The sequence below is a fragment of the Triticum dicoccoides genome, chromosome 4A (assembly GCF_002162155.2).
Source record: "Triticum dicoccoides isolate Atlit2015 ecotype Zavitan chromosome 4A, WEW_v2.0, whole genome shotgun sequence".
NCBI lineage: Eukaryota > Viridiplantae > Streptophyta > Magnoliopsida > Poales > Poaceae > Triticum > Triticum dicoccoides.
In genome coordinates this window covers 625,333,303-625,349,021 of record NC_041386.1, presented here as the reverse complement: position 1 = coordinate 625,349,021, position 15,719 = coordinate 625,333,303, and the positions used below count along the sequence as shown (strand labels likewise).

General features: G+C 46.9%; 1 protein-coding gene and 1 pseudogene across 1 annotated transcript; both read left to right on the top strand.

The window, feature by feature from the left end:
* The first annotated feature begins 927 nt into the window (after positions 1–927).
* On the top strand, positions 928–6,802 carry LOC119289438 (annotated as a pseudogene).
* Positions 6,803–7,672: 870 nt separating this feature from the next.
* LOC119287474 (probable inactive leucine-rich repeat receptor kinase XIAO) lies at positions 7,673–9,269 on the top strand. Its single transcript, XM_037567026.1, has one exon. The coding sequence runs from the start codon at positions 7,706–7,708 to the stop codon at positions 8,936–8,938; it is 1,233 nt and encodes a 410-aa protein (XP_037422923.1). The 5' UTR covers positions 7,673–7,705; the 3' UTR covers positions 8,939–9,269.
* The last annotated feature ends 6,450 nt before the right edge of the window (positions 9,270–15,719 follow it).

Genomic DNA, 15,719 nt, shown 5'->3' with positions numbered 1-15,719 from the left:
TGTGATGTATGCTTTAGGTTAACTGCGCCGGTTGTAGGTTCCGATACGTTATGTGAATGGATCGGCGACGACACCGGTTTTAGATATGGAAAGTGAAAGCACTCCACATTATTGAGTTTGTAGCCTTGTAGGTGTGAGTGGTGGCTTCCGGTAGTTTGATGTATGTTCTTGTTAGATCTTTATTGAATCTCTACTCCTAATGTCTCAGTTGGTAGGTCGCGTTCTGCGTTTTATTTTTGTCCCACCTCATCCGGTCTTTTTTGGTACTTCTTTGGTACTTTCTCCCACCTCCCTCTCAGCCGCGAAAAACCAAGAAAAACCCCGCCATCGAGTCCCGCACCCGCCCCCACGCGCCCAACCTCCCGTCGCATCAAACTGACACGAACGAAAATTAACCAGCGAAAAAAACCGATGAAAATTAACCAGCGAAAAAAAATCCTAAACCAATCGCCCGCACGTACGAGCGAGGTCTCCTGCCCTCGAGCGAGAAACAGTCGCACACACGACTCTCTGCCCTCGTTCACCCGCCGCCGCCCTTCGTCCCTTCACCGCCACCGCTCCATCCCTTCGCCGCCGCCGCCGCCGCCCTCCCACATCAAAGCCGGCGCCGCTCCATCCCTTCGCCGCCACCTCTCGATCTTCTGCCTAGGGTTCCCCGCCGCCGCTACCCCTCTCTCGAGCGTGGGCGGCCACCGGCGAAGGATGCCCGCTCCCCCTCCTCTCCGGCCACACCGGTCTCCCCCTAACCACAAAGTGGGCGCACACGGTGCGGGCTCCGGCGAACGCGGCCGCACGCGATCCAGAGGCCCGGCGGCGCCCACATCCCTCGCCTCTCTGGTCACACGTCGCCTCCCTAACCACGAAGTGGGCGCACGCGGGGTGGGATCCGGCGAACGCGGTCGCGCGCGATCCAGCGGCCTGGCGGCGCCCGCATCCCTCTCCTCTCCGATTGCATGTCTCCTCCCTTCCTACAAAGTGGGTGCACGCAGGGCGGCCACTCCGCCAACCGACTCCAGGAGCTCTGCTTTCGCAACGGCAACATCTACATCAAGCTCGGCCAGCACATCGCACAACTGGTATGAAAAGGAATTCCTAACTGTGTGAGGATACGCCTGAATTCACTTTGGATTCATCTGTGGTAAGATTGCATAATTTTGTGGCTGTGGAACAGCTGCTTGTTTGCTTGTACTACCACAGGTGTATGTGCAGACGATGAGGGCGCCGATGCTCAAGAGGTCGTCCGCGGAGTCATCAAGAAAGAGAATGGAGAATTGCCACAAACTGTTAGTTCCTTCATTGCATCACAGCATTGTCTTACACCCTTCTGAAGTAACTTCGTTGTTGTATTGATTAGCAAAACCAAACAATCAGACTGAGTATGCTTAGTTCAGTTGTTGGCCAACAGAGTATTCACCTTGAATCAGAACCTGGATTTATGCTCAGCTTGTTTTTAGCTTAGAAGAAACTCTGACATAAAATTTGGCTTTCCCCTATTCCCGTTGATGTAGGTTTTTGCATAATTCTTCATTGTCCTGCTTGCAAGTGCTTTTCTTGTGCAAGTCCATGCGTCCACAACACATGATGGGAAAAAAGTTGCTGTCAAGATTGTTGTTATTATATAAGAAAAGACTGCAGTTCATTCGTTCACTTATGTTAAGTTTGAACTCTTCAATTATGACAACAGAGTTCACCAGCATGTTGTCTGTCTTTCACTTTTTTGACCCCTGTTTTTGGCTTACAGGTTCAACACGACCACTTGGTGGATACTTCTGTAATAGATATCACCACTGTGGATTTAGTAGAGTGAATTCTCTTCATTATATTTTCCCTAATTTTGACTACAGGTAAAACCAGTCAATGGGTGCAACTGTTCTTTGTCTATTACCTTGTTCTCTCTCTCTCCCTCTTTTTAACATACCACCTCGAAAGCTTTTAGACTTATGCTAATTTTTAGAATTAGTTATGATAGAGAGAAGGACTCTGATCTGCATGCTTTGACTGATGGCATCTTACCGAAAAATGGCAGGTGGTAGTGTGATATTGTCGTGAATTTTGCTCTCTTCTTTTAATTAGCTTTAATATGAAATATCGCCATGCTTCTATGTAGGCAAGTATGTTAATTGGGTTGATGTGGAGCTAGAGAAACTTGAGAGGACATAGGAGGTGTTATTGGGAAGTGTGCTAAATTGTGTTTTTTAGGAAGACAATCATCTTATACTAAAACGGAAAGACTAAGCTCAATTCCATGTTTGAAGTCTTGTTTACATAATGCTCTAATTCATACTGGACTGCTATTCCTGACATGGCAATGGTTTCAGGGTATTATTTGAGCTGATATGGAGGGACTACTTCAGATTTCATCCAGCAAAATATGGGAACTCTATTTTCTTACTAGGTAAATAAAATATAAATTTTTAGTATTCTGAACTTTTGCCTTTCATGTATATTACCGAAAGGATGCACACATGTTTTTCTCCTAAAGAAATCTGCTGTGATCATTAATTCTGAAAGAAATCTGAATAATTGCCAGAGTGAGGAGGAAAAAGCAAGAAAATTCTGACCATTTTGGTCATGGTCTTGGAGGATGATTGCTGGTGCAGTGCTCACTCAGTGCTCTAATTTAGCTTATTCGAGCTGTAGGTCTAGATTAATTTTTATCTTAATTGGATGTCAAATGATGAATCAAACAGAGTTGGGGTTCATCCAGGCTACATAGGTCTGATTGTATTAGTGTCAGTTCCTTGAAGTCAAAGTACTACTATGATCGAAGATAAATGCTTTTGAAGTGATCGCCAAAGTGATAGAAGACAAAATACAAATTAAATCTTAATGTGTACATGTTTTATTTGCTCCCATGTTCACTTTTGTCGAGTTACAAACTAGACCTTTGTGGTGTGCGTCTATACGTCCTCTCCAAAAGATTGGTTAACTTTAAGTTACTATACAATCAGACCTCTACCACATCGTGTATTTGTTTTACTTCAGAGATGTGCTCCCATCGTTGTTGGCTGTCGAATTTGTGTTGTAGTTCATACCCACCACGTTCGTGTCTTCACCACTTCGTCCTCCAGCACAAACGCCAGAATGGAGCAAAAGCTGTGATTTGCCATGTCGGTAAACTGATCCAGCTCGCGGCCATGGGGTGCTATGTCCGCGCCGGAGAACTGATACAGCTCGCTGCCAGGGTGCCATCCCTCTTCTGGCGTGCCATAAAGCCCCTCGATCGAATCTCTGACTCAGCAAATCAAAATCGCCGACCCAGCCAATCTCGTCGGAACATCATCTAGCTTGCCGTGCTCCACTCACTGTAAGTTTGTGTCAGTTTACATGGCACTTATCTCTTCTGGCTCACAGACACCTTCAATGGACCTTTGCCACTGCTAACAGTCTGTATTGTACACTCCGGGACCAAGGCGATCGACATTTTCTTGGCTGGTCGATGGTGATTGCTCCCATGTCTGTTTTTTTGTTCTTTACAGAATTTGGTTCTATAATATCATCATTTAGTGAATTTTACCAACCTACACAAACATGATATGACATGCTATTGCCTGTTCTCTAAGGTAATGTATAAATTTGTTGCTTAGTTAGGAAGAGGCTGAATCGTGTTGGATTTGCAGCGAGAGGAAGCCTGTCAACATGATGAACAGGGTAGTTTTTACTGAGGGTAGCTCGGCAAGGAAGAGACCGAATGTTTGTCATTGACCTACTTTGAAAGTGAGTGTATTTACCTCATCTGGTCGTTGTTTCCTCGTGAATTAACTTTAGATGGGGGAGCTTGATCTCATAATGTCTACTCATCAAAAATTCCCGACTTCCTTTTTATTAGTAGCATCTTTCTTAACGAAAGGTTACAAATCTTGGTTAAATGGACTATTCAAGATGTTCTAAGGTTTAAATTACTTTGACTTGGACTTGTTAATGTCAGTTGAATAACATTTATTTTAATATTTTCCATGAGATGGCTCATCATTCTGAGTGTTATCTTGTTCTGTTATTAGTTAGAAGAATATATAGGGAAAGCAACTCATTTCCTCGATTAGACCTTATGTTATATATAATTACTGGAAATAAAATGTTGTTTAGACGAAGGCTAAAACCGCAGTGGCAGACATGCTTACAAAATCTCGTGAAGATCGTTCTGCTAATGATGGTACTCTAACAGAATAAGAACAGTGGGAAAGAGAGCAAGCCAGCCTTGTTCGTTATTGAGAGGGGGAAGTTGAAATCTTACCAGATAAAGGGCGTTAAGTGGCTAATATCACAGTGGCAAAATGGGCTTAATGGGATACTGGGTGATCAAATGGGCCTTGGAAAAACAATTTAGACAATTGCATTTCTTGCTCATCTTAAAGGGAATGGTCTGTATGGTCCATACATGGTTATTGCTCTTCCTTCCACCCTGTCAAACTGGTTGAACGACTCAATGAGGTAAAGCATCCAGAGTTGTCCTTCACTGTGCTTAGTTTGTTTGCTATCTTATGTGGAATACTTAATTTCAGGTTTGCTCCTTCTCTAAATGGTCTGATTTATCATGGAGATAAAGTGGCTCGGACAGAGCTAACGAGAAACTACATGCCCAAAACTGTTGGTCCTGGTTTTCCGATAATAATCACTTCATATCTGATGGCCATGTTTGATGCAAAGTTTCTTGCTAATTATAAGTGGAAGTCAAATGATCTGAATTATTGCCTTTGTAAGCAAAAACTCAACATTTTATTCCTTTCTCTTGAGTGCATTCCTCATTATTTAATCATCGATGTCCATATGCTAGCTTCATGTTTCAGTCATAATTCCTTTCTCTTCGAGGGAATTTATGGCCAGGTGCGCTCATATACTTCTATCTTCTAAACATGCTTTCATATGAATGAGCTGAAGTCATTTCCTAGAAACTATGGTGCTTTTACTTTTTATTTAGGTTGCTTGACCAAGGTTGTTCAGTGATTGTGTGCACTCCACATGCATCGCCATTTATCGAGTAAGAAAAACATGATATTTTTCTGATTATTTTCACAAGTTATCAAAATGCATTATTTTACCGACCATCACAAGTTAACGAAATGCATTATTTTACCGTTTAAATGATGCTAATTGCCTAGGGTCGATAGTGTAGAAAAATAGAATAATTTTCTACTTATTTATCTTGTTACGGTAGTTTTTGTATATAAGAAACTACAAAGATATAACCAAACCAACTTTCTTTATCAAAATTCATCTAATAGAGGACCCTATTGTGTGACAACATTGAGACACAACATGGAGCATTGCAACTGTCACAATGACATTGGAGGCAAGGGAATATTTTAACTCGGTGTTAAAAATATTAAAGGGAAAAAAGAGACGACATCACATATTATGACCATGGTATGTGTATTGTAGATTTTTAGAAATGCATGGCCAATATGTTGTTATGTCTTGACTTGTCCTTATGATTGAGTGCTTGTCAGGAAATTGCTACGGGACATAGCTCGGCAAGAAATGTATTTTATTATGTTGTTGTCATCAGATGGTACCTCGGTGAGTAAGTTGATGATAGCCTTCTAATCATGGGTGTCAAGTCCAATCAAATCTGGTTGAGGGCCATCTTATTGTGCTCAGATATGGAAAGAATCCGCAGCCGCTCCGTTGCCACTATTGCTGTCGGCACTTGATGCAGAGGGGTGAATGAAAGGAGAATGTGAATAAGGAAGAGTGCACGGCAAAGGAGTGGCCCATACCTTTTTTTTTATCACAATGAGGGAGTTAACCCACACTAGGTCCATGATCTGCTGAATGGCGGTTGTCTGGTTTGAGCTGATAGACAGTTACCATGGAGAGCAAGGCGGTGTGGGGCACCTCGTGGATGATCTTGTCTATGCTTCATAACCAAAACATAATCTTCTTTTGGTTATTTCATTTTCTCTAGGATTTGTCCCCTTATGCTTCTCTTATTGCCTCAATAAAGTTTGGTATTATGGCAACACGCGGGCACATACCTTGACAAGAGTCTTTTTTTATTTTAAAAGAGGCAAAAGGATCGCATGATATATATCATTTCATATAACTTGGCAGCAAAAACACACTGTGGTGGTCGCCCTCAGCTACAGCGATGTGCATTCCTTGGCATCGGGAATTGGGCTGGGACGTCGTGGAGAGGAGAGGAGGGGCGGGCGACACAGTGGAGGGAAGGAGAGATGGCGGTGAGAGGAAGGTGTGGGCTGAATGACATAGCGTCGAGGGAAGGCGGCAGCAAAAAGCCGTGGTGGGGAGAGATGGCGGCGTCGACGCCGTGACGTGGAGAGCAGTCCGGGGGAATGAGATGTGCATGTGTCGTGCGGTGAGAGTGAGAGAGTGAACTGTTTTGTTTATTATAAGATGAGAAGAAAATGTGCTGCCGTTTGTGTTTTTTAGGGGAAAATATTTGTTTGCTGTGAGAGAAATATCACTTGCTCAAAGCGAGCAGCTGACAAATGAATATATATTGTATATGGGCTTATCTGATTTTTTAAATATGTGTTTATATATTCCCTTTTGTAGATTGGAGATAAGAACTATGACTTCGATGATGCTTTGAAAGTGTGAACTCACAAAGCTTTATGATGGGCGGACTGAAAACTCATTGAAGTCTTACACAATTGGAAGAGATATGTACAAATAATGGTTCTTCTGTAATACTTGTTGGATATGATAATATATAAGATGAATTTTCATATATGCTTATTTTTGCAGAGTATGAGAGAGATGGAGATGTTTTATGTCAACATTCAAAAGGAATCCTTTTTTTGACAAAATTGCCGACGTGGTGTTGTTTGAAGGGGCCTAAAATTCGCCGAGTTATATACAATAATACATGTATATATGTGCAATCAGAATAAAGAATTAAAAGGCCCGTGGCAACGCACGGGCATTGTACTAGTAATTAATAAAGATGGCAGTATGCATCAATCGATGCAGAGGCACGGGGTTTTAACCACCTTTTCAAAAAAAAGTGCATGATTTTGTTTTTTACAGCTCACATCAAAACGTATTTCGTGATGAAATTTCACACGCATCTAGTAGACACAACTACTTGTGTATTTTTTCAGATTGTTTTGAAACTTAAAAGATTGATTTTAAAGTTTTTGAAAAAATCGGCTTCCTGGAGCCCCAGAGCAAAAACTCCCGGATAGTTTTTTGTTTGGGGCGCGAATGAAAGAGTATATTACTCAGCAGAAATGGACTAGGACCAATCTAGCCTATGGCAACGGAACGGGACCAGTAGAGGTTGAGGAGCAGGAATGCCGGCTTGAGTACATGCATACCACCCACGAATTTCAGTCGACATACAGCACCCACGAAAATCGAGTTTGGCAGGCAGCTGTGGGCACGGACTGATACTTGCAACGCATGGCCACCCACTAATTCAGTCGACGGACAGCACCGTGCATGAAAACGAAACTACTATACGGACGACAGTACCCTGGCCGATAGCTGGACGATGTTGGATCGAACGGTGTTGTTCAGTTTTGCTTTTCACGTGAACGGCTTCCTGTGCTACATCGTCTGCAAATCGTCTAATGTTTGTCGTCTGTGTAGCAGCGTTCGCATGAAAATCAAGTTCCAACCACTTGCAAGTTGCAATGCATGCTTCCTTCCACGCGTGTATAAAATACGATGCAGTTTGTGCCAAGACAAGAGCACTTCTTGCTGAGTTATTGCGTTTGTGTGCACATAGTTACATACCACCATGGCGAAATCCTGGCTGCTGCTGTTCTGCTTGGCGTTTCTCTTGCCGGCGGCAAGCGCGACGTGCCACCCCGACGACCTACGTGCGCTGCGGGGCTTGGCCCGGAACCTTAGGGGCGGTGGCGCCGCCCACCTCCACAGCGTGTGGTCTGGCGCCTCGTGCTGCGATTGGGAAGGTGTGGGCTGCCATGGTGCCAGCGGCCGCGTCACGGCTCTGCGGCTCCATGGTCACGGCCTCGCGGGGCCCATCCCAGGAGCCTCCCTTGCGGGCCTCATAAGGTTGGAGGAGCTCTTCCTTGGCTCCAACTCTTTCGCCGGCACCCTTCCCGACGAGCTCTTCAGCCTTGCTGGGCTGCGGAGGCTCTCCCTCGCATCCAACAACCTCGCCGGTCAACTGAGCTCGCGCCTCAGCGACCTCATAAACCTCACCTTGCTGGATTTGTCCATCAACCACTTCTCCGGCCACCTCCCTGACAACGTGTTCCGTGACCTCATGTCGCTCGAGCATTTGGTTGCACACTCCAATGGCTTCTCCGGATCACTGCCACCGTCCCTGTCATCACTGTCATCTCTCCGTGAGCTTAACCTCCGGAATAACTCTCTGTCTGGTCCGATTTCTCATGTCAACTTCTCTGGCATGCCGCTTCTTGCTTCGGTTGACTTGAGCACAAACTACCTGAATGGGTTGCTGCCAGTTAGCCTCGCCGACTGCGGCGAGCTAAGGTCGCTCAGCCTTGCCAACAACAGATTGGTCGGCACCATCCCGTCGTGGATTGGTGAGCTTGACCACCTTCACTACTTGGATCTCTCAAATAATTCAATGATTGGCAAGGTACCGAAGAGTTCGACACGACTCAAGGGCCTCGCCACCGTTGTGGGGCATTCACCGGGTATGGCTTTCACTAACATGCCCTTGTACGAGAAGCGTAACAGACGCATTCTCGGCCAACAACCAAATGTCATATCTGGAAGCCGCAACACTATCAGATCTGGGACCAACAATGTTCTATCTGGGAATGACAACACTGTCATATCCGGGAATGACAATGTTGTAACTGGGAGTAACAATGTCGTATCTGGTAGTGGCAATGTCGTGACTGAGAGAAACCATGTTGTTTCTGGGAGCGACAATGTCGTATCCGGGAGGAACAATGTCGTAAATGGGAGCAATAATGTTGTATCTGGGAGAAACCATGTCGTATCTGGGAATAACAAAGTCGTAACTGGAGGTTAGTGATCTGTCAGTGGATTAATTCCCTCTTCTCCGGAGGAGCTCATGTCCTTGTCCAAGTTCAGTGTAGTTCACAATCCCTTGGTGGGGCCAATCGCGTATTTGTAACTTCATGGGTATAGAATCCTATTACTACTAAAATATCCACAAAACGTTTTATATCCACGCTGAACTAAACAGCAACTGGCTTGCGGCCGATGTAGATCAAGCTTGTTTGCTTATGTGCAAATTTGCATCGTGGATGTCTAACGTGGTGAACTGGTCATTATTGCATCTCTTCTATTCTATGTGATGTATGATGCTTTCTTATATATGATGATCGGGCTATGGATCATATGGTTAATTATGCATACATGATGTCATCTAGCTATACGCTTTGCTTGTGCAAGTGTCAATGTTAATCACATGCACCAATGTGAAATGTTTGGATGAAGGAGATGGAACAAAAGAGCTGACATAAATGTTGTTGGCATCAGGTCGTCACTTATGTAGTGCTAAACTTTTGACTATCCATCCACATAACAATAGGTTCGACGCTCCGTGGATTCTTTTTCGTTATGTTCTTGTGTTGAAGTAGTGTGCCAGTTGATACAATTTCAGACGGGGTCTCACATAACCCACTTTTTTTGACAAATTATGAATTTATTGGCTTAAAGTGGAGCATCAAGAGTATACAAACACAATGAGCCCTCACCCAGCCACCGTCACCTGATCCAACCACCAAAAGCCAAACTCCACATATGTCAGTGGTGATGCAATATGGATCCTTGGTCGGGTGCATCTTGTAGTTCGTTTGTGGCATGATTGTCTACACCTACGTAGTTCTCAATTAAATTAAAAAAACATGTAAGTGTCTTAAGGTTTGATTATTACTTGGAACTACTGTGCATATAATTCTGTGCCTAGTTCCTGGAAGACGCAAGGAGGGTTGCCAAGATTAGCAGGGACATGACCATGGCAAAGATCTTTTGCAAGCCATGGTAGCCTAGGGTAGCCTGATAGTTGGGGTTAGACTATCTGAGGTCTAGGTAGGAATGCAAATCAGTGGTACAATGCAAGGGTTTATTTGTATATAGGTATTGCGTATTTATAGCGAACCACAAGTGAGATTTACATGCGTATGTATGGAAACTGCAAGTGTGAATTCAGAAATAACTATTATAAAATGGTATCAACCTTTGATTTTGACAGAGTGGGTAATAATAACTCTTGCCATAATTGTCACTAGAGGGTCGTGTTAACTTCATGCTACAGACAGTACAAGAAGATCTGATGGTAGCACCGCTTGTTGGTTGCGCCGTGTGCCACACAGTGTTACCCATGTTGTATTAGCGGGCTGTAATTCTGTTTTTGAGGAATAAAACCCACATTATTCCGCAAAAAAACTTCATGCTTCGGTTAATTCATCCAAAAGTTGATATCCAAGCCAGGAGGTCTCGACTTCATGCTTGAATTGGCTGGAGCATGTATTCAGTATGGTATCCAAGCCAGGAGGTCTCGACTTCAAAACCTTGCCAGCGCAGTATTAAAGAAAACAGTTTTGTGCCCTAACTATTGCATATCTCAGTCCAATATCATTAATTTTACATGAAGATTCATGCAGGCATTTTTTTGTCTTTTTTCTTTCCCTTTCTAATTTGATTGTGCCATTTAGATGTACAATAAGTAGGGCACATCTAGATCGAAAAAAATATATTATGCGGACTACATCAATTGCATGTAAGACCCGAGCAATATACTTCAGCCACGCTGGGACGCAGATCACATAATGCCAAATATAGAGGAAATGCCTCGTTGGTTGATGCACTAGAATCAGTCAGAAGGAAACTTTGGAAAATCATCCTCAAAGTCGTTTGTAGATTTATTTTTTGAGCAAAAGAAACATTACAAGTTTTCTTCAGAATCACGGGGACTTTGATTCAATGGCAATGCTTCTGGGTATACAAATAATATCAGAGGTTGACATAGACCACACATGACGTCTTTTGTCGAGCCCAGACGATGCTTAGGCCAAAGCGTGGGCTTCGACAATCGTCTCTCTCCGTTCATGCATGCCTCAAACATGTACTTCCTCCGTCTGAAAATACTTGTCCGAGGAATGAATGTATCTAGATGTATTTTAGTTCTACATACATCCATTTGTATCCATTTCTACGACAAGTATTTCCGGACGGAGGGAGTAGTACCCAAAAGCCTGAGCCAATGTGCATCATGGTTGTGGACAATCCGGTGCTACCTGCACTTGATTTAAGTGAAGACTGAGTGCTAATGATAGCTTCCAAAATCCAAAGTAGTTTGATCGGATAATCTTGTGTGGGACCGGCCGCAACTCTACCTTCATGCGACTCTATCTTATACACTGCTCGACGATTGGAACTTCTTTTTCTGTGATCACCACCAGGGGAGAGGGGGGCAGATCCCGCCATGGTAGCAAGATCTGCTAGTGTAGTTTTTCCACCCCCTAACTTTCATATTGGCGGTTGTTATTGAGTTCGGCGGATTTTGGTGACAGTGCTTGCTGTAAGACTCTCACCTCCAACTTCTTCAACTTCTTCTTGTTATCTTCCAAGAGAAGACCTGCGCGACGGTCTTCCTGCCCAAAAGCCTGAGCGTTTCATCATGATTGTGGAGCAATCTGATGCTACCTGCACTTGATTTAACTGAAGATTGAGTGCTAATGATAGCTTCCAAAGTAGTTGGATCGGATATTCCTGTGTGGGCCCAGCCGTAACTCACCCCTCATGCGACTATGCGCTTCTACACTCCTCGACGATTGGAACTTTTTTTCTGTGATCACCACCGGGGAGGAGGGGGGCAGATCCCGCCGTGGTGGCGAGGAGAGGTGCCCGGAGCGGGGCAGCGTGGTTAGTGCTCTGGGCGGCAGGTGGTGGGCAAGAGGTGGATGGTCTGGTTGAACTCGTCCTCCCTCTGTCGCTCCCGCGGGCGGCAGGGGAGGAACCCTAGCCGCCCCCCACCAGCAGTCCTCCTTCTCCTCCTCCCTCCTCGCCGCCGCCTGCTCGGGCCGGCGGGCAAAGCCCGGCCGGCCTAGGCGGCGGCGGGGCGATTTCTCCTCCTCGCGTGGTGGGGCTGCCGCGGGCAGATCCAATCGGGCCGGGGCGCGTCGTGGTGCGGGACGGTGCGGCGGCGCTGTGGTGGCGACTGGCGGCGGTGCTGGGCGTCTCCTGGTGGCGCGGAGGGCTGCACAGGGCCGATGGAGTGTGCGGGTGCTGGCGGCGGACCTTCGTTCGCGGGATCCAGGCGGCGCGGGAGGTGGGCTCCCTTCCGATTGGTCGCGGTGGGGTGTCCTTGGTCAGGTCCGGTCGGACCTGACTCCGGCCTGCTCCGGCGCTGTGCGGGAGGTGGCGGCGGGGCTGGGGCGCAGGCTGCGCGGTGGCTGGCGTGCTCGCGGCGGCGGCGGCTCCCGGTTTGGGATCTGGCGCAGATGGGCGGCGCGGGGGCGGGCTGCGGCCTCGGCGGTGCTCCACAGCCGCTGCAGGGCGGCTCGGGGCTGCCCCTCGGGGTCCCGGCATGGATGTGGGCTGCCACGGCGTGGTGGTGGCTCATGGCGGTGGTTTGGGTCGTTTCACGGCGGCGGTCGGTCATCTCCGGCGTCGGCCCGTCGGGAAGCTGCCTGTTTTGGCTTTCGATTCCTCTCCTCGGCGTTCGGATACTACCTTTGTCAAAGGGCTGGCCCTCTCCCAGCTGCGGTCCATCGCCTGTCTCGCGCCCGGTGCTGCGGGACTGATCTTGTCTCGCGCCCGGCAGCAGGACTGAGCTCGTCTCGCGCCCGGCAGCAGGACCGAGCTCATCTCGCGCCCGGCAGCAAGACCGACCTCGTCTCGCGCCCGGCAGCAGGACTGAGGCCGTCTCGCGCCCGGTGCAGCAGGACAGGACGATGGAGGCCAGTTTCGGCCGGCCTCTTGGGTCTCGGCGCTGGGGTCGCCCAGGGGTGCGAAAGACGAGGCCTTTCCACTCGTCTCTTTGGTTGGAGTAGCGGCTGGTCTCGGGTGAGGTGGTGTCAAGGTCTTGGATGCCAGGGCGGCGGCCCTGGTGGTGGGAGTGCGGTGCTCGTGGGCGGAGCCCGTAGCTTGGTGCTGCCCGGTGACCATGGCCGTGTGGGCGGCATGGTTGCCGGGGTGTGGCGTCCAGTGGTGGTGATTATTGGCCGGGGTGAAAACCTGCTCTATCTTCGGACGGACCGGCAGCGGCGATTCATTCCCTTCTTGAAGGCGTTGTCGCGACTTTCATTGCCCGTCGTGTTGCTCCAGGGGAAACCCTGACCCTCGTGTCGGGCGGTGGCGGCGCTCCGGTGTCGTTCCCTTCCTGAAGGCGCCGCCTTGGAGCACACGGTTCTCCGTATGCGGCTTCACCTCTTGGCGGTGGCGTGTTCACAGCCGAGTTCTCCGATTGCTCTTGTAGTGCTTGGGGTGGTGTTGCTGCGCTCAGCATCTTTGTATCCTGCCTTGGGTGTGTGTGTTGTGTGGTCGTGCGTTTGTACCGGGTTTGTTGATGATCTTTGCTTTATATATAAAGCGGGTGAAAGCCTTTTTCGATAAGAGATCGATGGGAAGGGGTTGAGAGGTGGAAGGCAACATGCGCCAACGTGGGAGATGACCGGAAACTTCACTCGTGCCACAAGTTTCATGGATGGAGTGCACTTCAAGATTGGCTTCCAAACTGCAAATATGGAGCACCAGGGCACATATGGAGCGCCCTCTAATGATTTTAGCATTGCAGTTCGCTTTGACGACTCTGCTAGAGTAGTTTTTGTTGGAAATATGAACAATTTACCGAATGATTTTATTAACAGAAATACTAGATAAAGCATGACTAATATAGTAGAGATAAAACAAGTCATGCGTTCTGACAGAGAGAAGGAAAATAGCTTCTGCATATATGAACCATAGCTTATCATATCTATAGCAGACAGTAGAACTAGTTGCATATATGAGGTAGAACCTAACATATTTAGGGCAAGTACTAGCACGAGAAACTGTGGCAGGATATCTAACAGAAAGAAGAACACATACGGGACAGCAGTAGCAGCAGCACTGGACTTGGGGTCGGTGTCCTCGCCAGCCATGTCGTCGAGGAGGTTGTCGTCGGAGTTCGGGGCATCCGTGACGAAGGAGTCAGTCAGTAATCACGCAGAGCGCTCCCCAAAAACCTTATCACCCTTCTCCCGTACAGGACTGAAAGAGGTGCGGTTTCGAAGGCCTACTGTCCCGACCTGCGGTGCACGCCGCAAGCCGGGATGAGGAAGACAGCAGCAGCTCAGTGATTGGAACCGGTGGCGAGAGGAAGAAGAAGTTCTGGTGCGTCTCTCTGAGAGGAGCGACCTCCCTTTTATAGGCGCAAGAGAAGGAGGCGAGAGGTTGCACCGGGAGATGAAACGAACAGATAGCAGCCGAAGGGTGCAGCGTTCATATTCAATATCCACTACTGCAAAAACTTTCCAGCTCCCGAGTGACCAGCTCGGCTCATTCCCGCAACCCGAGGCGAGGCGAGGCTGGCGGCGGAGGAGGAGCACGCGTGGATATCCCTCTTGTTCTCATGCTCGTACAAGTGGGGAAAGAACCTCCCTTATAAGGAGGTCCAACTCCCACTAAACTAGCAATGTCTAAATTTTAGTAGTATCCCTTGCCTTGCACAAATGGGCTAAGTAGGCCTCTAAGATTTATTAGGAATTTCTAAAATAGTTATTGCGCTGCCCAAAATGGACTAAATTCCAGCAGTTTTCTACCCCCAAACCTCCATATTGGCGGTTGTTATGGAGTTCGGAGTTCGGGGGCTTTGGTGGCAGTGCTTGCTGTAAGAGTCTCACCTCCAACCTCTTCTTATCTCATTTGTGACTTGCATTTTGTCAAACACTCATAAAAGAGAACATGAAAAATTAATCTATGCTTGCTTATGTTCTTGGAGTTGCAGGAGGCCTGATAATGTTGAGGACCCAAAGGAGTTCATGCATGGATGATGAAATGGATGAATGAATGCGGCCATGCTCGAATGGAACTACAATATTATTTACCTTTCTATTTGTATCTAAAGTTTGAAATACTTGCATCGTCTACTCTTTTCTTGCTGAACTATGTGAAGTGTGAACTACCATGTCAATGCAGCAATCGGCCGTGCTTATATATTTTCCTTGCTAAACTATGTGAACTGTGAATAGTATACTGACGATCCAATTCAGGTGCTATAATAAACTTACAAGCAAAAACAGCCTAAATTACATACTGATGATCCAATTATATATAGACAAAGGAGATTTGAGTACAATCTTAAACTGCAGATATTTAAAAAACTGGAGCAGAGTAGAGTGTGTTTCTATGATTACCACTGCATAGCAAATACACGACGAGGCGCAAGCATAAGACAGAAACCCCAATAAGATCATTTGCACAGTGAGTTTCAGAATAAGAAGTAAATAGCATAAAACTACTACTTTACAGGTTATGGTTCCAAAAAACTATCGGTTTCAAATTTTTCTCTCATAACTACCAACTCAGGGGTTGGCTATTTCAAAAAACCCAAATTGTTGAGTCTTTATCAGTTGATACCGATTATGACAGGTCGGGCCCGCATGTAAACACACCGTTAGTTTGACCTTAGTTTGACCGTTAACTTACATGTGGGGCCCATATGTAAGTTTCCTCTTTCTCTTCTCTTTCTTCTTCCTCTCCATCTCTTCTCTTCCCTCCCCCTGTGTCTCCCGTCCCGGCCATCTCCCCTCCTGAGCCGGCGACCTCCCTCCCTCCAGAGCCGGCGACCCCCCTCCCTTCCC

Excerpts from the sequence above, each read along its gene's own strand:
- LOC119287474 (XM_037567026.1), top strand. The coding sequence starts at position 7,706 with ATGGCGAAATCCTGGCTGCTGCTGTTCTGCTTGGCGTTTCTCTTGCCG.